The sequence below is a fragment of the Zootermopsis nevadensis genome, unplaced genomic scaffold, assembly GCF_977971745.1.
Source record: "Zootermopsis nevadensis isolate Lab colony 2312 unplaced genomic scaffold, Znev_1.0 Znev_ptg000016l, whole genome shotgun sequence".
Taxonomy (NCBI): domain Eukaryota; kingdom Metazoa; phylum Arthropoda; class Insecta; order Blattodea; family Termopsidae; genus Zootermopsis; species Zootermopsis nevadensis.
In genome coordinates this window covers 212724-236919 of record NW_028259148.1, presented here as the reverse complement: position 1 = coordinate 236919, position 24196 = coordinate 212724, and the positions used below count along the sequence as shown (strand labels likewise).

The following is a 24196-nucleotide window of genomic DNA, read 5'->3' as shown; positions in this document are numbered from 1 at the left end:
TCCGGTGCAGAGGCTTCGTGCATTGAAATGGGAACGAGCTGGAGGCACTTCTTATGCCTGCGAGACCGAACACGAAACCCCGAAGAGTCAACTTTTTAATTCGAAGTATATGAAGTTCTAAATAGGCCCTGTAGGGCTAATCTAGGGCCGCCACATCAGATAAGGGAGGCGGTTCCGCCTTAATGACGAAGGCGAGACGTAAGACGAGCTTTGACGGCTCTACCCGTGGGTAAAGACCAGGGCGGGAGGCAGGCAAGACAAACCGAAACTGAAATGAGCCCAAACCAACAAATTTTCGGTCCCTCGCGAAGAACGCGTGCCTCGTGGCCACCCAAGAGGGCGGCTCCCGCCTGAACTGTCTAATCGCAGTTCGCGGGATAGTCGATCTTTTTTATAGAGCGAACCGACCGACTGGCTTCATGGCTTCCGGAGCCGATAATTTCCCGCCTGTTGTGGGACCTGTATCTTCTGTTCGCTCTGCATGACCATCCCATCTGTCCGTCAGCCGCGATGCAAACCTCACGCCTGTCGCCTGTGCTTGGAGCGAGTCACCCCTCAGGGCGCTGCACCCCCTGATACATTTCGACCGATTGGGCAGTTCTGGAGCACGTGGTCGGATTCGGAAGGGCTGACAGCCAGCCATCGAATATTTAACTTCATCTCGTGAGTTCAGTTCATTAGCTCATCGCTCGGAGCCTCGTAGTTTGTAGTTTAATGCAAGAGCGCCTCAAGTGTCGGTGTTCGAATTCATGTTTGCTTGCAAGCGGAAACTTGTTACGATGAAGATTTACAGTACATTTGGCTGCAAATTTCGTGTAGCGTCGTCATGCATTTTAATCGCTTTCCACAGTCGACGCTTCTAAAGAAATGCCGAGGTCTGCCACTTCTTCATAACGACCCCAGAAGAGGATTTGCTGTCCCATATGTAACTCACCGGAGGAGAGTCCGTCTTGAAAAGTGATTGGCGCTCAGCTGGTCAGTATTTCCTTGCCTTTTATGGGACTCGAAGGTTAATTTCGGTGTTCGCAAGAGTTCATACCTTGCGCTAGCTTATTCCAGACCTTATATTCTTAACATCCGTTTTAATATTATCCTGCTATCTACACTTGGGGCTTTCGTGTGGTTTAGGCTTGTAATCAGAATTTTCGCTCGACACGCCTGTTCACCTCAGTTTCCTTCATTTGACAGTCCAAAACATTTTGGCGTGTAGTAGCCAATAACTTACCGCGCATCTGTAGTAAGCAGCGGCCTAGCAGTCAGAGTGACGTTGGCTCGATTGTCTCTTGTCCAGCAGTGCGTGATCGTTGGGTTGCGTTTTGTATGCAGCGTCCTCTACTTGCTGCAAAGTTTAACCCTCGCTACTGAATATACATGGGGCGTGTTGTGTTTGACCACTTCGTGAAACAGTCGGTTCTATCCGGGGCAAAGGTGGCCGAAGCGAGAAGCTGATCACTTGTCATTTGTCTATATCAGTTCGTGTATTATTTGGGTTGACGCCTCGTACGAGCCTTCACAACGCTGAGCATTTTTGTACGAAACGACCGTCTCCCATCTCAGTTTGTAAATTGTCCGTTTGTTTGTCAGCTGTTCTGGCGCTACGAAGCACGTGGACCCATTTGCCACGTGCAAGAAGCTTCAGTTCCACTAATTGGAAGTTCAAACTCTGATGTCGATCTGTGCCGCGTTAAAAGCTTCGAGTTATTCTGAGCATGGGGAAAGCGTTTATGGAAGGATGTCTTAAAACCATCAAATGCCCTACAGTGTGTTTAGAAGACGCATTCGCAATGTAGGCGTCGGAAAACACGCACTTCCCTGTTTCTTCCGCAAAATCAGCAATGGGAATTTAATCGGCGCTTAATTGGGGTCACTGAACTCTTCGTGCTGCTTGTTGGATGACAGTGACGTCATGTTTCGTAAATTTCCAAAGTCCATCCGAGTTTAACAGCGCACACTTTGCCGTGTGGGCTGGTATATCAGGATGTCACGTGGCGTTCCAACGGATTCTCTCGAGACACTCTTCAGTACGTGCCAGCAGGAGATTAACAGATGTTAGCGTAAGCGCCACGTTTTGACGGGTCCCGTAAATTGATCAGCTGTTCGGCGAAGGTCTCCTCGGAGTCGGCCCTCGGTGGACAGAGTCCGTTTCCTGGAAGCTGATAAGCGCACCTTCCGCGTTGGTCCATGGTTCTCATCACAGAGATGAGCGGGCTATAAAAATGTCACCTCTGTAATTACAGCGAGCTAAATAAATCAGCATTGGTGTTGCAGATGGTGTAACCTAACTTGAGATACGTTTCAAGATGTTGAAAGGCATAGAGCATTCGTAAACTTCGATAACATAAATTGTTCGAATAGCTACATTTGGCTTCTACAGTAACAAATCGCCAAGAAATTTGGAGCTGTTTCAATTCGTGGATCGCTTGCCACTGTCCAGCTGAGCTCGTCCTCCGCTCTCCGATCTTCACGCACAGCACGTAACGTGACTTTCGGCAAATACTCATTTCGCTACGTGACGAGCCGTGGGACACGCGGGGTGCATAATTTCGTGGGTATTTATCACCACCGCAAATAATCCCTTTCATTTGTATGAATTCGTTGATTGGTCGGAGAGACAGGGGACGGAGTTCCCACGCAAGACACAATTTATCTCCATGTTACGAGAAACCGACAAATACTCGTCAGTGTCTTAAGGTTAACTATGAAGCAGGTCGCGTTTAACCTGCACCAGAATTACGGAGTCTGGAGGAGGTCTGTCTAAGAAAATGACAAATAATTCCTGTGTTGGAGAGCGACGGCGTTAAGACTTCGTGGCACAATGGAGATACAGCTCCATGTGTTCATTACGTGGGCGGTCATAAGAATGCTCGGGTTGTTTAACCTCAGTACCAGGACGCTGGGTGGGCCCCGACTCTACTCTAAACGAGGACAGTTCCTGCCCATGCCTGGAATCGAACCCCGGCCTGTGAGCAGTGGCGTCTGGCAGAACGAATAGAGAGCTCCACGTACTGTTGAGAGTCTGTTCAGGAGTGATGTCATCTTTTAAAATGAAGGGCTGTGTACGAATGTTGCCACCGCATTTTCTTTGCTCTCAGTGGACCTTATCCAGACCCAAAACAGCAGCAGGAAGTTTTACGCTGCTCTTCGGCAAAGGACCGCATCGCGCTGTCTGTTCTGGTGGCGATTGTCCGGAGATACCGTGACGTAGTGTAAATGTGCTCGTGGCGACGTTTGAAAAAAAAACTGCACTTGGTACTTTGCGATGCTGAGTGTTCTGTTAAAAGTAAGCAAACAGATGATCCGTGTACAGAATAGCACGTGCAAATGTTGAACTGTGAAACAGCGATAAAGTGTGGCTTGACAGGTGTTGCGCTGAGCGGTGGTCGCACGCATCCACTGGCACACGTAATTGCATTTAACGGCGTCCTTCTTCGTGCTCAAATGAGCCTGGGATGCATAATTACATTTTCAGAGCTATAAAGTTTTCGCTTCGTGTCCGCATTCCTAATGGAACGGCAAATAGTCTTGGTTACGGCTTGTAATTTGAACCTGTGTAAACTTCTATTAGCAGCTCCAGAATTTAAAGTTCGAGCTTTAACAGTTATTTAAACAAGTGATAATTTGGTACTGGCGTGTGAGATGAGGTTCGGTGACGCGGGGGGCTTCTTATTTTGTGGTCAGTGACTAAGGACTTGTGGAAGGGCCTTGGAACACTCGATGTTCGCGCATGAGTCGTCCTGCCGAAGTTGTTCCGGGTTGCAACGCAGCTTGTAGACTCTAACGTCTTTAAGGAACTTGCTGCCTCTATTTTATATTTCCTTCGGAAATATCACTACTCAAGTGCAGTTTCGTGTGCGTTGAATAAGTGTTTCGCTCACTGGCCACGCACACAGCTTGCTCTGAACCACCGAATTATACTTCTTCTCTTTTTGCCTTCGCCTCGTGTGCGTCTGTTTAATATCTTGAAGGCATTCATAGATCGACTCCATTTTGCTAAACTTGAAATCTTCTAGTCAGTGGGTCATTTATAAAAAAGTACAAGATGTCTTTTATTTAATTTATTTTCAGAGTTTACTTTACAGCACATACATTTACTAAGGCTTTTTTGTAAAGATAAAATAATACGAAGATTCACGAAGCGAAAGATTTAGAAAAACGACCGAACGTTTTAGTACATGATCCAGTAGTAGTGTGTATATAAAACGTCGTCACCAGGGGGCGAAGGGGCGAAGGGGCGAAGGAGACTGAGGTAGTTTGCATAAACAAACAAAAGAAACCGCTACTGCTCCAACAGAGCGGGCCATTGATGTGGCGGACAAGGAATGCGTTTTCAAGCTGTCTGCTGCTATGTTGATCTTGGTTAACGATATTCACTCGAAATTAGCCGGCGGGGGGGGGGGGGGTCTGTTATGTCTGAGCCATGCGAATTTGCAAGTTAGGAAGCTTGAAATGTGCGGGCTCCTGAATTAAATTCGGGCCGGGCGACGAATGTTGAATACTAACTTCTTTTGTGTCTGGAAGAATTTCGTGTGGCTTTTGGCAGCGGCGCTGCTGGACGTAACCGCCGGATCACAGGACGTTTAAAATTACGGACACTGGGAATTATATGCATGCCGAGTGGGTTCAAATTTCCTCACTGCATTAAGCAAACTCAGTGATAAGTAAAGTAGCTGAGCTGCTGCACATTTACGCACTAATGGAAATAGACGTCTCGGAAGGTGTCAGTAGGATAATATTAAAATGAATCTTCATGAACCAGCGCGGCGGATGCATTGGATTCCAGTGGCTAAGCGCAGAATCTGATGAAGGGCCCTTTTGAAGTCATTGATGAACCTGTGGGTTTCGTAAAAGGTGAACAATCTCTCGACCATGTCCGCGACTGACAGCTTCGTCACCCTTTGTGTTCGATGCTGTAAGTACCTCTGAAACGTCGGTCAGTTTTACATCTCAGACTAGAGCTTCATGTTTTGGGCACATCACCAGGTATTAATATGATAAATCAAGGAGGACGAGATGGGCAGGACATGTAACAAGCATGGAGAGATGAAGAATGCATATAAAATTTCGTTTGCGCATGCGTCAGAGAGCATGACGTCACAATTAAATACCCGCGTTCTCAGCAAACCGCATCCTGTGTCTCCATTTACCTCCCGACATTGGTTGTTGCTGTGGTACTTTTAACTTTGGTTCATCCCCGCCGAACACTAAGATAGAGCGAAGTTCTTCTGTCGGCGTTGTGCCTGAGGCCCGAAACACGCGCGGATATTCGATAAAGCTTTCCCGCAGACTCTTTCAGTTCAAAGGTCATTCCGTAACGACGCCCTCCACCCGTTCCATATTTGCCTTAACGGTGATTTCTCTTCGCTCTGTACATATCGAAACAGAATGAATCGACAGTGCAGGGGGGGGGGGGGCTCTCAGCTGGGACGAGATTAAAAAACACGTGCACGAGAGTAGGACCCAGATTGCTTCCAGCTTTCTCTTGTTTACCATCGCAGCGCCAGTGCGGAATTTGGCGTCATCCACTAGCACGAAGGCCCCGACACAGAACTATTCGAGTTTCCTTCGTGTTCCGCGTGATTATCGTCCTAACGCATTATAAATGCTGTCGAGAGTTTGAGATGTCGTGTCCGAATTCCGTATATTTGTTGGCGGGATGAAGTTTGAAGTAAGTCTGGCCAGCGCAAATAACTTCCAGGCGTTTTATAATGGAGTGAATGGTTGCTTCCGCGAGACTCCCAGTGGACAGGACACCCCAAAGCCGTACAAGGAATCAAACAGGAACCATCTACTGTCACGATTGGTACAGTGTCATTAAATAACCAAACACACCGACAGGGTTCTCGTGGGTCTGATGGTGCTCGCGTGCGCCCTCTTTCGGCTGTCACGAGGAGGTCCTTACCCTACAACGATCTGTGTTACGTACCTGGGGCTCAGGTCTCAGTTCTAGGCGTCATTCAGCAATTGAACTTGTCTGGAGATTCACTCCTCCAAACAAGCCAGAGCTGATTTCGGTGTCGAGTAGAGCCCGCCACCGGTCTGTGGCCTGAGGCAAGCGAATGTGGTCCCTCGAGTAGGACTGTTAATTATGCAGGCCTTCGTTACGTTTTAATTTTTCATACCTTGTCTGCACTGGACGAGGTACCGTAACCATTAAGAAATTATCGATATTAATGATCGAACAGCCTCGGATGTAGGCCAGTTGTTGACCTGTTCTGGCCAGAGTCGGCCAAAAGTCTCCACGTCAAGTTTCCTCAAGATACATTTTAATATTCTCGGCCCATCCGCACGTATGTGTTCAAAGTGATTTCGTTTTTCGTTGTTTCTTAGTATCGTTTTGCATACAAATAACGATTGCTAAGGAGGAGACGTACAGTACGCGACTGTAATCTTGAGACTTGCAAGGAATGCAGGAAGTCCGAAGCGTTTAAGGCAGACGCTATCTCTCCCCCTTCACCCCACAGGTCTCAAGATTACAGTCGCGGAATTTACACGTTGAGAAGCTCCCACGGCAACTTCCTGTCTGGTCCAGAAAGCATCATGAACCCATGTCCCTCAGAAACACACTCAGCACATTTTGTTTCCTTAGGGCTGGTTTGAGTTCTGTGTCTCCGAAAGTTTGATCTTCGTGTTAGGACAGAGAAAGGCAAAAGATTGTATTCACGTTTCACGAATAATTTATTAAAACTGCTGTCTTTACAACGCTGGGTCGTGTTGGGTCAACCTGCAGGGTACACGGCAAATAATGCGTAATTAAACAGCGGACCTTCAGGGCACGTGGGGCTCGTGGGAAGACAGGACAGCGAGATTAATAATTGAAGTTCAGTAACGTAGTTAAAGGACAATGCTGAGTGCGTCATTGGAATCAAATCTCGTCACTGTAATTCGTATTCGAACGGATCTCAACAGGAGCAGGCCAACAAAACCGTTTGACACTGATGATACTCTGTAAATGATCTGACATCTCCCAGGATCCGTTTATCAGCGCTGAAACAGGGCGTTTGAAGCTGACTGGGGTCTCCGGCATGTGCGTGTTCTAAATGTCTGTCTGTCTGTCTGTCTGCTCACTTCGTTGATAAATGTATCACAGTCTTACACAGAAAGAAGTAAAACAGGTCGGTGCCACGGAATGTATCTCGCCACACGTTTCCGCACTAAAATTTGTACTTCGTAATATAATTTCCGTAGGGCGAGTTACCAAGTTCCACACAGGCAAAATTGTGTCTATGTTTTGACTGTTTTAGCCCGTTTTTGTATTGAATATGGAAGATCAAAGATTCTGAACCGAAATTTGGGTCCCTGTGATGCAATACCTTCGTACCGGAATATTTCTTGAGCGTGACTCTGATTTCTTGTGGTGGTACTGATATGCGGGTTCTGTTAGAAGATGGTGACACGCCCCCAGCGAAAGAAATAAAATAAAAAGAACTTCTTATCTCGTGACTTAAGAAATGCTGTGTCTTCCTCGTCGTCGAGGCGTTGCTTAAGAGACGTGCTTCTGACTCAGTGAAAGTGTCGTGTCAGGTTCCTGGCTCAACGATACTCCTACGGCTTCCGGTACTCGGGTTTGGAGGTGGGCCAGAGCATCAAACCAAAGCACTCCTCGGGGGGGGGGGGGGGGGGAACGTGTCTGTTCATGTGATGGCAAGAGAAGAGAGAGTTCTGTGCACCAGATGGCAGCAGTAATGTTTTGTATCCATTGATTACAAGATCAGGTAACAGGCTTTCAATGTGAAGCCAGTAAGTGGAATAGTTAAGTCCTTAGAACAAAGTCCTTCTTGGAAGGGAAAATGGCTGCTCATCGAGTCAGATGCCGCGTCTTTTATGTTGGCCGAACTTATCCGTGTTCTGATTCAGACGAGTCCAGTCCACATCACGTACATTTGATGTGTTGATCATACGACCTTTATTAATGCTATGGCAGTCATAAAATTTGAAGTTGATTAAATCTGTTTCGAAACGAAGTTTTTTCTCGCGTACTCCGGTCTAACACGCGTCACAAACCTGGCAGTGATGATCGGACGTCATTTTAAAGAAATTCAGGTTCGTACTCTAATGTCCCGGGTTCGAATCTCGGCCAGGAAGGCGACCATCGTGGCTGTTATCATGGTTTTCCTCGTTGACTCCAGGCAAATACCGGGATAGTGCGTTAAAATAGGCCACATCAGTTTCTTCCCTCGCTCGTGCACGTTCATTATTAACTACTCATTCAGGTATGTAACATAAGCTACTGAAGGCGTCGTTAAATGAACAAAGAAAATTTGTTTTAATGCTTGTCACGTGACGCCGACGTCTTCGTTCCGCGCCTACGATGCTCTGACGGAACTAATTGTTGCTTGCACAAAATTTCTAAGTACGAAATTTTCCTTCCGAGGCTCCGGCCACCGACACACACTCGGTCCAAAATTAACGACGTTGGTGATGATCGCCCATTTCTTTCCCGACTCTTTATTTTTCGGCAGAGACAAACGCTCCAGAGCCCGCAGTTGCCACGCCCTTCTCTTCGTTTTCCACGACTGGGGTCTGACTACAGCGTCCACTTGTTGCAGTTTTTGGCACACAGAAGCCACTCCCCTCTCCCCTTCGCTGTCATGAGTTAACAAGGCTGTTTGCTTACAGAAAGACCGGGTTAGGTTAACTGGCGGTAATGAGACGTTCGTTGCAGACTGGACCGCTCCGAACTTGCACAAACGATTCATCATCTCCGTGGAGGAGTCTGTTTTAACACCTCCGGCTGTCACGAACTGGATCTTTGGCGTTGACGGGTTGCAGGCCGAACGGTAGGCTAGATCAGACGTGCGGAAGTGCGCATGTGTTGGAAGACCGCGCAGTGGTATGTATAGTTACCACCTCCGCCTTTCCGTGTTTGTGGGGGATTCTACGGAACTCGTCAATACTTCGCATAATAATAATAATAATAATAATGATGATGATGCCAGTTGTAGTGACGGCATCATCATCGTCATCATTTCACGAACAGGCTACTTGTTATCGCGTCTTGAAGGCACAAGAACGTCTTCCTCAGGATCAGATCGTCCGTACTCGGCGTCACCGTCCCAGCCCTAGACAGGACGGGGGTGTGAAGTCTGTCTTGCGCCCGCTCTGCCCAGCCACATCGTGACGCATTTCGTTGGCGCTCAGACGAAGTTGGCGTCTGTGTCGCTGACTGACACGGAAGCCGGCTCACCGCGGTGTACAAAACACACGCCCACGCTTTGTTTTAACAGACACCTCGCACTCTGTACAAATACACGCTTCTCGGCACCGACAGCATGAGAAAACAATTTCGCTTCGTGTTTTATCGCCTCTTCGCCGATGTAATGACACATACTCAGGTCATAAACTGCAAATTTACATTCCTGGGTTCATCAGGACGTTAACTTCGACGTAATTTGATGCGTGAAGGACTTTCGTAAAGACGTAATCTCCCGAGTCCTCAACTGAGCAGCCTCGAGACAGGCTCTTGTGAGTGAGAGATGGTTAAAGGCTCATCTTAATTCCTCTGTTCTGTTTCGCTGTCCTTTTCGTGGGACTCAGAAGTCCTGAGGATGACTGTTTTGAAGGCAACGCGATGCAACCAGCAGATCCCAAGGCTGTAACCTTCCGTACCCGAGGCGGGTTTCAGACGCTGGATTTTCATTGCAGGGGCCCGAGATGAATTTCGTAGCTATGAATGTCTCGAGGATTTCTTGTCTGGTTCAATGTTTGCACTCGAGCGAAATGGCCTCAGCGGTTGATGCAGCCACAAACCCAATTACTACACGGGAGTGTCGCTCTCTGCCGGGTGGAGTGAGTGGATGCCGTCACCACATTACTCGTTCTAACGAAAAAGAATGGAAAATAAAACGAACCACGGAAATAGTTTCATTGCTGTCAGCGCAAATGTTGTCTGAGAATGTGCAAGATTTCGCGGTTTAAATTTAGTCTCCGCGTAGGAACTAGCGCAGTCTCCCGGCGACTTTTGGCGAGGGTCGTCGTGTCAAAGGAACTTTGCTCATGAAACGACATCGTTTCGAAAGCCTTTGTCTTGCGCAGGTGAAGAAACTGGTCTTACGAAGTAGACGATTAGTTTTACAAGGCACACGCACTTCTGCGTGTAAACAGTTACGTAATTACGAATTTTATGACGTCACATTTCAGTTGGCATTGTACAAGTGGGAACACGAAAGAGAGAGAAGACCCTTGGAGGGCATTTGAGAGAATATATTTAACGATGAAAGTTTCATTGGCTTTGGGTCGATGGGTTTTTGCGTCATACCAGGACGACAGCTGTTTGATGATACAATTCTAATGTAATTTGAAAAAAATATGCCACAGTAGACCAAAACACGATTACTTCAGAAGTTATGCAACTAACACTTATGTAGAAGTGACTACATTTTTTCTGCACGTAAATATAAATATACCAAGTCGATTAATGTTTTCCTACGCAAACGAGCTCCGAATTGAGAAGCTGTTGCGTTTTTCAGTAGCAGCACAGTCTTTGAGTCTTCGGCACCGCTCGGGAAACACCCTGTATCAGTTTATGCTTGAAATATGATGCGTCGTAATGACTGACTCCCCCACTAAAATAGCGGCCCGCGACCCCTAGCCAGGGCACGCGATGTTGACAGTTGATATATATCTCAATTAGGAAGTGAGGCCACAACGCGCAGTGCGGATATTTCGGGAGATGATGGCGATGCTCTGTTGTTCAATTTACGTCCATTTGTCTTTATAGCTCACAGTTGCTCTGAGACGTTTATGATGTCATTACTGTTAAACTTAACACGCCTCTTTTTAACCCCCTTTTTAATTTGGTAGTAAAATAACCGATTACACGTTTCTTGAGAACTTCTGACGCAGAAAGCCAAACCTAATTGACGGTCGCGCAGGACTTGAACTGCCGCGGTGTGAGAATTTGGCGTTGCGAAAGTAAGCCGGCTCCAGTCAACTCAGTCAACAAATGTCACGACTTTTCTAGAACCCTAAGGTTCATCGCCGTGCTCACTAAATCCAAATCAACTGCAATTTATCCTGAGCCAGACGAGTGCAGTCTAAGGATCCGTTTTAATATTGTAGAACTCTTCTGCCTGTGCGAAATGAGAGGTTTGTAAACTTGTTACGTTTGTATGTTCCAGTATGATGGCGCCGTGGCCGATTTTCCCGACCATCCTCCTGCTAGCAGCGCAGGAAGCAGTGGCTCCCGCTGGGGAGGCTTCACTTCGTACAGCGACTGGAAGTGGCACGCGCTGAACAAACCCAACATGGACATGTTGCGCAATCACCAGCACAAGGCGACGTACAAACCCACTTCTCCGGGTGAGTGTTGGCACGTTCTCATTCCTCACGGCGATGACCCAAGTTTCGACCAACAGCAAATATCGATACACCCCGGGTGAGATCAGAACAAGCGTCCGCTTGGCCCGAAGTACCGCGTAAATCTCGTCGAGCGAGGTTTCGTGCGAGAACCGGACATCGGGTGGCGTCTGTGTCCTCCTTAACAGTTTTAATTCAGACACGTTGAATTAGGCGACAGATTTATAGCCGGGCAGAGCCACCTCTGACGTCCCCCGTCATGTGTCTTCATCTGGTGACGACTGCGTGTCTGGCGGGAAAACGCCTGTAATTCCGACCGACCGCTCCTGTAGGAAGCCAGACGACCATTTCCTGTTGTTTCCAGAAAATCAAAATTTTATAATTCAGCTACATGCGTATAGTCTCAGATCTGCGTTTGTTTATTTAGTTGAAAAGAATTGCTTTGAGGTACAGATATGAACAGATTGATCCCACAGTTAACCCAACCTGAGGCTCAGTTGCTGTCTAGACTCGGTGATCTAGTTCTGGCAGTGAATCAAGCGTAGACATTCAGGGCGGGTTCCAGCCGTGTCATTAATCTTCGGTTATATCCGCAGAGTGCGTATGTAACGAGCATAGAAAATGGTGCATTTACAATACTTTTCCTGCCTTAAGTTGATTTATCTTCGTAATCGTAGCACGGAATGGATTGAACCCTCGTCAAATGACTTTCGAATGTCTCGCCACGTGCAGTTTGAGTGGTCGGTGATGGAAGGCGTCTTTCTCCGGAAACGGCTCGTCGTCTGTTTCATCAGGGTGCGGACGGACGGGTACAGTCATTTGTGGTCTCGGCCTGCCTCGGAACGGCGGTCATCCTGAAGCGCGAACTGACGTTTCGCCTCTTCTCGTGTCTTCAACTGAGCCCCTTCAAAATCGACTTGCGGTCGGAAGGTCCGTCAACATTCGGAACGATTTACTGTTTATTCGGGTTTTTCTTCAATAACAAATTTGTTTGTAATGTTCGGTTAAGCGGTAGGCCTTCGCCAAATTATGACGTTCAGTTATTCCACGCTAAAGTCTCTGAAAAGTGTCCAATTGTAGACATTACTGAGGACCAGCCCGTATAAATCACTGGCTGGACAGTCAAGGTGTCCGAACCACGAATATACGCGCCTGTCGGATGCGATCGGTGAATGCTTCACCATCATCTTGGGCGTGTAACCGAAGCGTTTGTTAGCATCGGTGCCTACCCGCGCCTACCAGTCCTGAAGAACATGCATCCTGACCTAGTTATAACGTGAAAGTGCTTTCAGAAGTTGTAATTTCCGCCTTTGCTTGAAGCTGATGGTAAAGACAGCACAATGACGAACTTATCAGATGTAATGAGCCAATACCAGCGGTTCAGGTCGGCCAAAGAATCGCTTTTGCAGCACAAATAAGGAAGGATTCGACCGGATTTTTCCAGGATAGCAAAGAATGCATTTATTTTAGTTTCAAACTAATAACTGGTACCTGGATCCGGTTCTGCAGCTTTTCGTAGTAACTAGGCAACCGATAACATCTCCCGGTGACATCAGTTTTTTCACTCCACCTCCCGTAAAGGAGAAGACAAGCTGCCAAAACATTTCCCAGTTTTGTAGAGCTCCCGACGAAGTAAGAAGTTGCTGACTCGCGTACGGTCGTAATTTTCCGTCCGTGTTCTCGTCACGGGGCAGGGTGGGTGCAGTCGCCATGATGTATTCTGCACGTACGGCGATTCGAAGATTTACTGAGGACGACTAAACAGCGCTAGAATAACAATTAACAGAAAGATTTACGACTTGCAATTGCCTGAGCGCATAAACAAATGCGAATTTGTTGCTGTGGTTCTACTTAGAAGTCAGAGCTGCGAGGTGACCACATTCCGAGCGCCGTCACAGTCCTCCCGAGGAATGTGGGCTATGTGCTCTGGGCAAAGCCGGCGAGAAATGTAACCGGGGTTTATCCGTGCAGGCACGTCAGTGGACCGCCTCTGAGAGCGTGTCCGTCTCGTGTGGCAGGGCAGTTTCTGCAGGGGGCGGTGTGGCCGACCGGCCTAAACGTGGCTTCCTTCCTTCGTGCGATGCTGATAGTAGCCCGGAATGCTGATTTCATCCTGTACTCCTGCTAACAGCGTCTTTTACACTTCATTTCGTTTGGAACTGGGAATAAATTCGGTTTAACCGCGGACCGGTTCAGGAACACAAGGGCGCCGACCTGGTCCTTACAGGAAGCCATTAATTCATCTGACTAACATTTGTTAAGGCGGCACTTCTGGGTTTATGGGCGTCATGAGGCACTGCCACGTTCCGGTAGCGGCTTCCTTATTTCTGTCTGTCCGTTGTGTACCAAACTCACGCACTTTTGTGTGTGTTCCACAGATATTAAGACGCGTGCGTAATGACAGCCGCTGGCCCCCGACTTCCATCAAAGTTCCTACTTCCTAGTTTTTTTCTTTTCGATAAAAGGTTTTTGGCAAAGGCCTTACAGTTTCAACTCGATGGGTCGTTCCCGGTCCGGACTCTGCTGGGAGGACAGACAGGCGAGGCACGCTTCAGAGTCATCTAACAACACTTTGAATGAGGAATTTTATTACTGCAGTTGATATAGGCGACGTTTCGGGACTTAACTCTCGTATTGAAATCACTGCTAGTTATTGTACTGAGATGTTTGTGTTTACGTCTCTGGATGGAGATGGCGCTATTAATTCGGGATGAGTGGAGTTGAACGCCTTCACCGTTCGGGCAGACATTTTCTCTCTTCGTACGTCGCATCGAACCTGATTTCAAACTGCCGCGAAATGTCCGAGGATCCTAAATACACACAAATACATAAATAAGAGACGTGATTTCGCGAAGTTTAACTTCCATTATACGCGGTTATAAAGAACAGAATGCTACAATACAACACGCTTTGTTTTGTAGCTTTGTTCGTGATTCGCTGAGTTAGAGGCAGTTTCGCCAACTTCCTCGTGCTCGGCCGGTAATTTGCCCTTCGAGAGTTGTGTAGGAACTGAAGAAGTCGGTTCTTCATTCCTTCGGCTGCTACTTCTAAGGTTCCACGAAGATGTGCTTGGGAAATCTCTGATCTACACGACGACTGGCAGTCGCGAAGCCCGACAGAGTGCGTTTTGGCGGGTGGCAGTGGTCAAAACGTTTTCCTGGGGAGGCTGAGCATGCATCAGTCTGATTCTCATGGGCAAATGTTGCCACGAACAGGATGACGTCTTTATGCAACGAAGACCTTGAGCGCTAGTAGCGACAATAGTCGTTTAAAAGACAGAGGTAGCCTGAGTAGTTTGATATCAGAACACGACAAATTGTCACGTGTGCAGTCTGGGCTGTTTCTGACTATTATTTTCGGCTGATCACAAAAACTTCGAGAAAAATGTCTCATCTTCGGTCGTAAGCCCCCCCCCCCCCCCCCCCCCCCCCCCCCCCCGGGCTGAAGCGAACTTCACCTGCCAGAGAACAGTGGATGAAGCCTAAGTCTAGAGAAGTCTTTTCATGTGATCGCGGCGTGCGCTTCAAAAGGCTTACGAAATGTTTTCTGTAAAACGTAGTCCAATTCAGTGCTCAGCCGTGAATTTCGGCGTAGTGGGCTTATCCTAAGACACGTGACGGCTGCTGTGCACGCGTGACTCTTATAGCACGTTGTCCGCTGTGAAGAAAAATGTTCTTTACGAGTCCGTCGAAGGACTTTCTGTGTGTCGTACTGATGATGTTTTTAAAATAAATGTGTCCTTACGTAATTTCCGCTCTGCGCAGCCGAGCAAATGACGGTCTCGAGGCGTGTGATTTGGGACACAGAACGACGTTACTCGTGATTTTTCTCGGTCCGTTCATGCGAGTTGACAGACATACCTTGAAATAGGCCGCGACAGTGTCCTCCCAACTCCTCTCGAATCCACTGCGTGGGATCACCCTGTTCTATAATTTGACGTTAATTAGCCACTACAGTTGATAAAATCTTGTTAAATCCAGGAGCCCCTTTTGAAGGGTAAGTTTTTGCACCGTGTGCAAATCAGTGGCGAAGAAATTCACTACTTAATCTTTGTAATGGTGAAATGTTGTGTTTTCTTCGCGGTACGAACTGAATTCTTAAATATTATTTAGACGAACTTCGGGTTTCAGACGGCTGATGTTGTATGAGCTGCTTGTCACGTATGGCGCTCAGACACGGCGTAAAGCCTCTGTACAGAGTTTTGTTTCAAGTGACGTGCTGCATCCGGCCCACGGACCGCACTTTTGGGAGCCCAGGCCTGTAAGGATGACGGTACGAAACCATCAAGCACTCGCCTCCTTCCAAATCCCTTCCTGATCGCATTTCGTCCGTCTTGCAGAAGGGAACCTGGAGAAGGCGGTCCAGCACGCCGTGATGGTGGGAAGGGAGGCGCAGTGCCGCGTGCCGAAGCCTCGGCTGGTCCAGGTAAAGGACATGTACCCGCACCCGAGCAAGACGTACATCCCCCACTGCACGATTCTGCACCAGTGTGGCGATGATACAGGCTGCTGCAAGTCCGACACCCTCACCTGCACCGCGCGCAAGACGGAGTCCGTGGAGCTCTACTTCTACGTGAGTACCAACCCGCAGTTCTTATGTGCTCACCTGTTGTGCAGTCGACGATGCGTCATGTGGTCTGGTAGACGTTTACCAACGTTTCGGAGGTCCTTCATGCTTCCATCATCAGGGCGGTTGCCGGAAGATGCCGGTACCCTTATTGGAATACTATTCATATGAAATTTCGCGAAAATCGGTTGGTTCGAAAGATTTTGGGTAGGTCCGCTCACATGCATGAACTGTAAGCCCATCATTTTTAATTGTAAGTTGTCATAGAAAAGTTAGGTTAGCTCTGATGTTTTGTGAGGATCGCAGGACGACGGGCCGGGGAGCTTCCGATTCGTGGTTGATCACAGACGCTGCCATGTCTGTCAGTCTGATTTTTATCTGCGACAAGGAACGTGCGAAGGAGATGCTCGGATATCGTCCGGAATTACGAAGTTCCCTGTCTGCGTGTCTCGTCGCCGTGGAATATTGATGCGTCGTGTGTGCGTAAGCAGAGGCAGGTCGTAGTTCCGTGGCGATTCGTTGGCAGAGGAAAAGGAAACGCCCAAGTTCAATTTGCGATGCAAATCAAGTGTTGCTGCTGCTTTATCTAAATCCACGGCAGTGACGAATGTCGGCCTTGAAGCATCGCAAATAAGTTACGTAGAATTATGCACTTTCTTCAGACAGCTTCGTCAATCATCCGTGTCTGGACGTGGATAACATGAGAGAGACGCGTGTGAAGAGAATCAACCACTTGGGAGACCTAGTCGTAGATGGGAAAATTATTTTGAAGTGATTTTTCGCTCGCGTTATTACAGGATCTTGTCTGCCACTGCATTTCTTTGACGTTAGAAACACGTGGTGAAGGTGGCGCCCTGAAAATTTTACAGTCGAGGAAATACGAACAACAGCGCCATGAGAACGAACGTGGTTCTTAGGGTAATCACACACATGTACAGGTTGGAAATGCAGGAAATCACGTTTTAATGGCCACCCAAAAAAGCTGTTATTCGAATGATGATATTGTTTGGATTAAAACGAAAATTTAACTTGCGAGTTATGTTGGACAATGCGTATTAGGAACTTCGATTCGGGAACCTTAATGCAAGGGACAAATTGGGAGACCGAAGCATAGATGGAAATAATAACCATTTTGTTGAGATGTAAACTTGCTGAAGATGTGGTCCAGTTTTCTTGATCTATTGTTTGTCAACTGTGTTACGAGGCAAACACAATTTCATTTCTGTAATTAAAGAACACAGCAGATTAAAACTTCACGCCAAATAGAACCGAGGAATGTAAAGGCCTGGTGTTTGCGCCTACATTCGAGTGTGGAGGATTTTTTAGTATCGAAGTATCATTGAACTGTTCCTATTTTTAACCATCTCATTTCCTTTGGTATTGTTCCAGCGGCAGTTAAAATTGTTCTCGTTTGCCCAGTAAAAGACGTACAAAGGTTGTAATAATACACTTTAAGGCAGTCAACATCCAGAATTCAGTGACCGGCTCGTTGTATAAACTTGTCCTGGCCGATGAGCTGCTGGGAACATCCACGTTCCACCGGTTACACTGCATCTTCACCACGTCAGAATGTCCTCCAGGGAGGACAGTCCTTAAATCAGTAGAGTCCATCGGTAATTAATGATTCGTGACACTTCTGGTGCTGAAGGAACTTTGATTACCACCGGAAGGAAGTTGCTATTTTTCTAGAGTGACCTCTTGCAAGTATCAGGGCCCGCTGTCTCTTACTCAGTCACTCTCGGTATTGTGTCATTTAACAGGACGCTGATCGGCCGAACTCTCGCGGTCGTAGCGAACAGAGATCCCACTTTGTGTTACCGGGAATAGAACCCCGGCTTCTGGTTCGCAGCTCTCAGTTAACCGGCCTGTCACGATTGTATTTTTCCGACACTGCATCAACTGCGGAACCCACAATAACTAAACAATTATGTCGCGTCTGACAGGTTACACGTTCTTCCGAAACCGCGGGCGAGAAATTTTCCGCGTTTCGGAAGTTTTACGAACGGGTGCAGTATTTTGCCCTTAGCATTCTGGTGCGTTCTGAAGGAACACCCTCTGGTCGTGCTGATTTTACCAACAGCAGGATTACTGCATCGGTGTTGTGTAATAAAGCCTTTCGCTTCGCGGTGACGATGTTTGATAAGAGAGCGTAATATTGTTCTTACCAACCACACAAGACAAATAATAACTGCATTTTGAACCGCGGACCCATTCGTATTCACCGCACACCGACATTCAGCTTTCAAAAATAATTTCGTCTACGTCACCAACGCAAGCAATTGGTGATTATTTTATTTCGAAACAAGTTGCAGTCAGACGTGGCCGAAATTTATAACAGCCCTGCCCCGAAACATCAGCATTGCTCGCGCGACCGCCCGCCAGGTGGTTCACAACGTGAATGTAGTTCCTGGAAGACACTCCTCAACACTTCGGGACTGGGAAGTGTAATTACAGTGGTTGATGCGTTCCGTGTGAAGTAGGTGAATCGCCCGTTAAAATCAACGGGACATAATATCTGTAGTTGCCTCGCGTCATTCTCACCCAATTCCAGAGAAAGCCCCCCCCCCCCCCCCCCGCTCTGGAAATGTGAATAATTCATGTCATAAAGTGAGGCGATATAGTCCAGGCGTCGTCAACATGTGTCAGTATTGTGCCACTCTACGTGACGAATTCTCTGAGCTGATGGACCAAAATCAGTACTCACAGCCTTCATTAAACGTTTAATTCTGATCTTAATGTGCGCACACATTCCTGTCGATTGCGGTAGGCAGCCACGATTTTTCAAGAAGTGTTCGAGTCGATAAGGAAGGCCCTTTCGCGGGGCCCTGGGTCTGGGGGGGGGGTCAAGAGGCCCTGATCCGGTCAAAGGACTAAAGGTCAGATATGTGGCAACAAATAACAGTTTATCTCTTGCATCTGAGGCAGCAACATCGGTTACGTTCCAAGAGAACGAAGGAGTTCTATCTCGCCAATTGAAGTAAATCCTGGAGGGAGGGGAGAGAGAGACTGAGACTGTTGTAGTTACATGACCGAAGCGCTTTTGATGGACACTGCCGGTAAATTTTACAATTTAGAATTTTTGATGCTCAAATACCATAAATTGACAATGCCCCGCCTGCGTATCATAATATCAGTGTTACTGTAAGCGTAAATGTCACAATTTAGAATTAACGAAGAGTTATTAAAGTTTCCATTAGAATTGAAAACGCGGACTGTGCGCACGTTCTCTGAAGCTGTTCCCGGGCCGCGCTGTTGACGCCTCTGGTGGACAGGAATAGCGTCCTGAAGAAGGCCTTGAGGAGCACACGAAGTAGCGAGGCTCGATAAGTTTTATCAAGGTGAACTTCAAGCCTGCCCTTAACCTGTCCTGGCTGAATTACCAGGAAACTGACGCGGGAGACAGTGCAGATAACGTAGCTCCAGAAAGGAGGTCGCGAGCTGTCGTCTGCGTACATCTGATTGGTCCTACTTCTCGGCAGCTGCACAGAGATTTAAATTAAGTCTTCGTGTAAGTTTTACGAGAGTCACATTAAGACGAGATTAGGTCCGGCTCCTGAAATGTCGGATATTATGTGAAAATACAAGTAATTAAAAATGAGTCCATATTTTATAATTCAACCCTTTGCGGTCCCTTTTAAATACCTCTGAGCTGTATAAATTCAACTGCTATTATGAACTGTTTTGATTTTATCTTTTTCAACTTGCATTAAACGGAAGACACTTCGCTAAATATGGTGAAAATATGTTCTGAGAGGTTCACACTTCCTCTTGTTTGAATACTGACCGTGTGGAATATTTTCCACGGACTGTACCACAGTCGCTGTTGAGGTGCGTAATAAGTGTTGCCTTTCTGATTCCTGTCGTTCCATAGAGGTGAAAGTAAGTCCAAGACTTTGGCGACGTCTAAACATCTCTTTATTGCATGCATAGGCATTGGATTTCATATTCTCAGAGCTGTGATTCCATTAGGGCTGATTGTGTTCGAAAGTTCAAGACGAACACCAGGAAATTGAAACAGAACGCGAAGTGTAAACAATGAAGTCACTGCACATAAATAAATCTTGATAAGAAGACGAAAGAATACGCACATGTCAGTGGTAGATTGTTCTATGCGACAAAAATAATTTAAAAAATATAATTTCCAATCAGGAAGATGGGATATTTGTTTTATAACTTTATCAGATATAAAATACCTCTATTTTAAGTAAATATGACAGCTACACACCCGATGGTATTCCTTCACTACATGATGTATGGCAAAACACTTGGTGTGGAATCCTGGCTTCCTTAGACACGAGTCAGAATAAAACGACTTTCCTCTCCTGCCTCCTTTCACTGTTATTACCAGGAAAACTAGGATAGAACTAGTACAAAGAAGAAGGCTTGAATGATATGCTGGCACTGTTTGCCAGCCTCAGTTTGACTCCAGATCACGTAAGAAATTCGTAAAATACGTGGCGGATTCAGTCCGACATCGGACCGGAACTCGGACATTTAAATTTCGGACTCGGTCCGGCAGAGACCGCAAAGAGTTAAGAATCGAATAATGTTTTACAGTGCTGTAAACCTTATTGCTTCTTTAGTGGTCTGTCTGTCTGTCTGTGTGTCTCTTCCGATAACAGAAGCCAGAAGAGGGTCTTCCGCGTATTGTGTTCTGAGGACCGTTTGTTTTAATGCTAAGTCTTGTGGAGCCTCGACGCAGAGTTTACGCTCTCTACGTCAGTAAAAGCTGCCACAAATTGTAAATAACACGGTCTACTGTATTAGCAGTTCGTCGTCGCATTTGTTGGATACGTGTGGTGGGCGTTGCTGAGTCGACGCCAAGCAAATGTTCGACATCTTTCGAGCTTGTATCGAATAGAGTTATCACCTTGTGGGCGTCAGTTTCTTGGACTCTGAGGTCAAGAGGTCAGGTGCTCTGTCTGGAAACTTTTTACTGTCACACGTCTCCTTGTTTTATTTATTTTCTATTACATTTCAATAAATTCGCCTTATCTGCTGACCGCAAAGGACGTTTTTCCCCCCACACACAGCGTTCTGATAACCATTATCACTGAGCATAACCAGTGCAGCGTGTTATCCATTCTGAACGGTCCAGCAAGTGAAATGCTAATTCCTTCCCTGTTCGATTTGTTTCCCGTGACGTTCGGCGAAATCCGCATGTGACTATTCGTCGTCTTTTCGGGATTTGCTGTAATACAAGTCCTTGGCCTATTGAAATTCTCGCGTGTGATTGGAAAATGCTGGAGGAAGGACAGACGGATGGTAGTTCCACTTGTAAGATTATGTTCATTGAAATTAAATTAATTCTCCCTGTGTTTTAATAAGCGCCATACCGTGAAGCCGTATGGGGCATGGAGGCAGCTGGTTTCGCTCCACTCATTCTTTGCCTCGGCGGGAGGTGTCTGGGTGGGACACGTTGCCAGTCTGGCCGTCGTGGCCCATTCTGTAGTCAGTCACCCCAGTGTCTGGGGTGCGTCATTAGAGCCGTGTCTCCGTCAAGTACCTCGGTGGATGGAACACTCTTCATGAAATGATTCTGAGAATTCGTGACAGGGAAACTTCCCACAAAAAAATTAATTTTAGTAAGTGCCTTAAATTTAAAGACCACGGCGTCTAAAGGTAGACAAAAATTACGTTAGTGCTTTCAACGTATGTATGTTCGTAAAGAATTAAGCTAATGATTGTGTTGAAAAAAACGTAATAACACGCTGACGTATATGACTTGTTCTCGGTTGTTGGTTATACAGAGCTGTCAGGCCTTGCATCTCATTATCACTACTTTGGTGTTCATTTGTGACTTAACAACTACATTACATTTTTTTTAGAAAGGTCCTTCAGACTGTAAATCCCTCGTAAAAAATTGTTGAGTAAATTGACCAGTGTACAAGGCTGCAGTGTAACTGTTCGACGACGTAACATTTAGCGGAAGTCAAAAGCAGCATCACCTTGGCGCACTTAACGGAGTCTTTATGTGAATGTAGGGCGTCTAATCCCGCCTGCAAACTGAAGAAGGTTTCTTCAACAAGGACCGTACCTCGTGGACGACTAAATTAGGTAATTAAAACTCTTTAATAATTGATTAAGGCGGTATTGCTATTCGTATTTAAACATTTTATCACGTCTGTCTTGGGGTGGGAGATCATAAGCATCTGTTAACCTGATAATTAACTAAAAGAATCTCACCCCCTTTCCAAAATAGACCTGCTTAATCGAGCTGAGCGTTGACTCCAAACACGAAAACTTTCTCTGTGTGTGGCTTGCAAATGCTGAGAACAGTGCACGCAGGTCTGCCACTGTGGCACGGTTCTAGGAAGTGAGTGGATGTGTATCCACTCGAAGCTCTTGTCCGTCCTCCTGGCAGCTCCAAAGTGGCTCATCCTCATCAAGTGGACGCTTACTCGCAATTGCTTTCAGATGTTTCATTTCAACTCGGAACGGCTGTTGAAGCCCCTGGATGTGTTTGTAGTACAGGGTAAATATTTACGTCATCGACCCCAATAATCCAGACCACAGCCACTCGGAACAGTCGTTGAGGTCAACTCGAGACCTCGGCAGCGTCGTGGTTGTTGTCCGTCCTTGGCATTGTGGATAGATTGCAGATGCTGTTGGCTCCTGTGTAAGCCACTTCTATTCATCTCACCTCGTGATCATAGGTTTCCAGGGAAACAGCTGTTTAGCATTGGGAGAGGAACAGGAGGGCGCACGGGCTGGTGGGGGAAGGGCAGGGGTCGAGTGACTTGCGTTTGTTATTTGTGGTAAAGGGAAGCTTAAAATTGGAGTGACCTTCTTCTTGTTGGGTGCCATCGTCTGGTAGCAGGAGCCGACTTTTTGATTACCTCGTGCACACGTTGAGCTGCATTTGAAATGTTTTGCAGACGTTGAGTAATGAACGAGGCGTTGGACTCGTAGTACTCGGGGAGCGAATGTAAACTTACGCGGTGTTTGCAAATGGTAAGTTGAGAAGCACGTGAACGCGAGACGTGTTTGCTCATCCCAACTTTTACCTGGAGGGTGTTTGCCGAATATGAAGTGGCAATTTTACTACTTCACACTGACCTCGTGGAGAGACGGGCCAGAGGAGACCACGCAGAAGGTAGCAGGTGTCAATCTGGTTTTCAGTGCGGTGAAAATCTTTTTTGCTGAGGTATGGTGCCGTGTAGTTTTGTGGTACGCTTTTGGCCAGCCCTGTGTCAGTCAGGAAGAATTCTTGCAGGTGTTCGTCGGATTCAAGTCGTCGTGTATGGCGAATGGACTCAATTTTGAACATGTCTGCCCAGAATATGCGTGTTCATGTCAGATGAGCGATGGTGTCTGCCCAACAGCGAATGTAATTCTGAGCCGATGGCATGTTGGCGAATGCAGGCGATGTCATTACGCTGACATGTTTTTGAATTTGAAGATCTGTCAGCGCATCTGGGGAGCTACCTGCTGCAGTACTGTGTTCAGATCCCGCCTCTGCCCTGAGCCTCACGAAACCAGCACACGCTCTGGAACGGCAGTCACTCTGCCCTCAAGTCCCCGTGACTTCGTCGTCGTGTCCAGGTTTCACGTCAATATTTACCTTGAACAAAATGGCTGTTTGCCTTCTGTTACACTGTGGAGAATTAGCGCCGCTGAACTGCAAAGAGAAAGCAGAGTTCCCTCTTCGAACGGTGTCACCGTTTTATGTCCAAAGTGTTTGCGTAAGATCGGCTGATGCGTAGGCAGACGCTAAAATCTGTTTGCGTTCCTGTTGCGACGTTGAGTCGCCTCACCCGGTGGATTAACGGAAGGCGTTTTACACGTTGTAAGTGTCACCTCTTTGCACGAAAGTCGCCAGTGTGTATTTAAAAACAAAACAGGTTTGCACTTTCGCGGTGTGAGGCCAGATGGGACGAGGGTTGTGTCCCGAGCTTGTGAGCACGTGGTCATGGGATCGAATCAGGATTGCCTTGACAGTAGGCGCTGTATTTAAGATACGTAGTTTTGGGATCCTTTGCGTGTTAAGCGGCCGTCTATGTCCTTTGCCCTGATGGAGAAATCCAATTACGCAACGCCACGGCCAGCACGTAATTGAACGTAGTGAGCGGAGCGGACCGCAAAGAGAACTCCGCAAGGTCGCCCGCTGGCTGGAGCGACACCTCGCACTCTGCTGGCGGCTCACCAACAAAAGGGACGCCCTCGGGCGCGGGGACTCACACTATGGGCCGAGAAACATTGCGCTGAAGTTATTAATATTTTAATTAAGTATTTGTCAGGTGGTCAGCTGGGTGATTTATCGGCAAGTTACTACGTTAATTGCACAGTGATCTATCATTAACTTAACCCGTGTGATTTTGAAGTCCACGGTGGT

General features: G+C 47.1%; 1 protein-coding gene across 2 annotated transcripts in view; it reads left to right on the top strand.

The window, feature by feature from the left end:
• Positions 1–24196, top strand: part of LOC110828428 (uncharacterized) — a 71615-nt gene that overhangs the window by 22257 nt on the left and 25162 nt on the right. For both annotated transcript variants that reach the window (XM_087349300.1, XM_087349299.1), the window contains 2 exons: positions 11118–11298; positions 15635–15867. In XM_087349300.1, coding sequence (XP_087205426.1) covers positions 11118–11298; positions 15635–15867 — 414 coding nt within the window. The remainder of the gene's footprint in view (positions 1–11117; positions 11299–15634; positions 15868–24196) is intronic.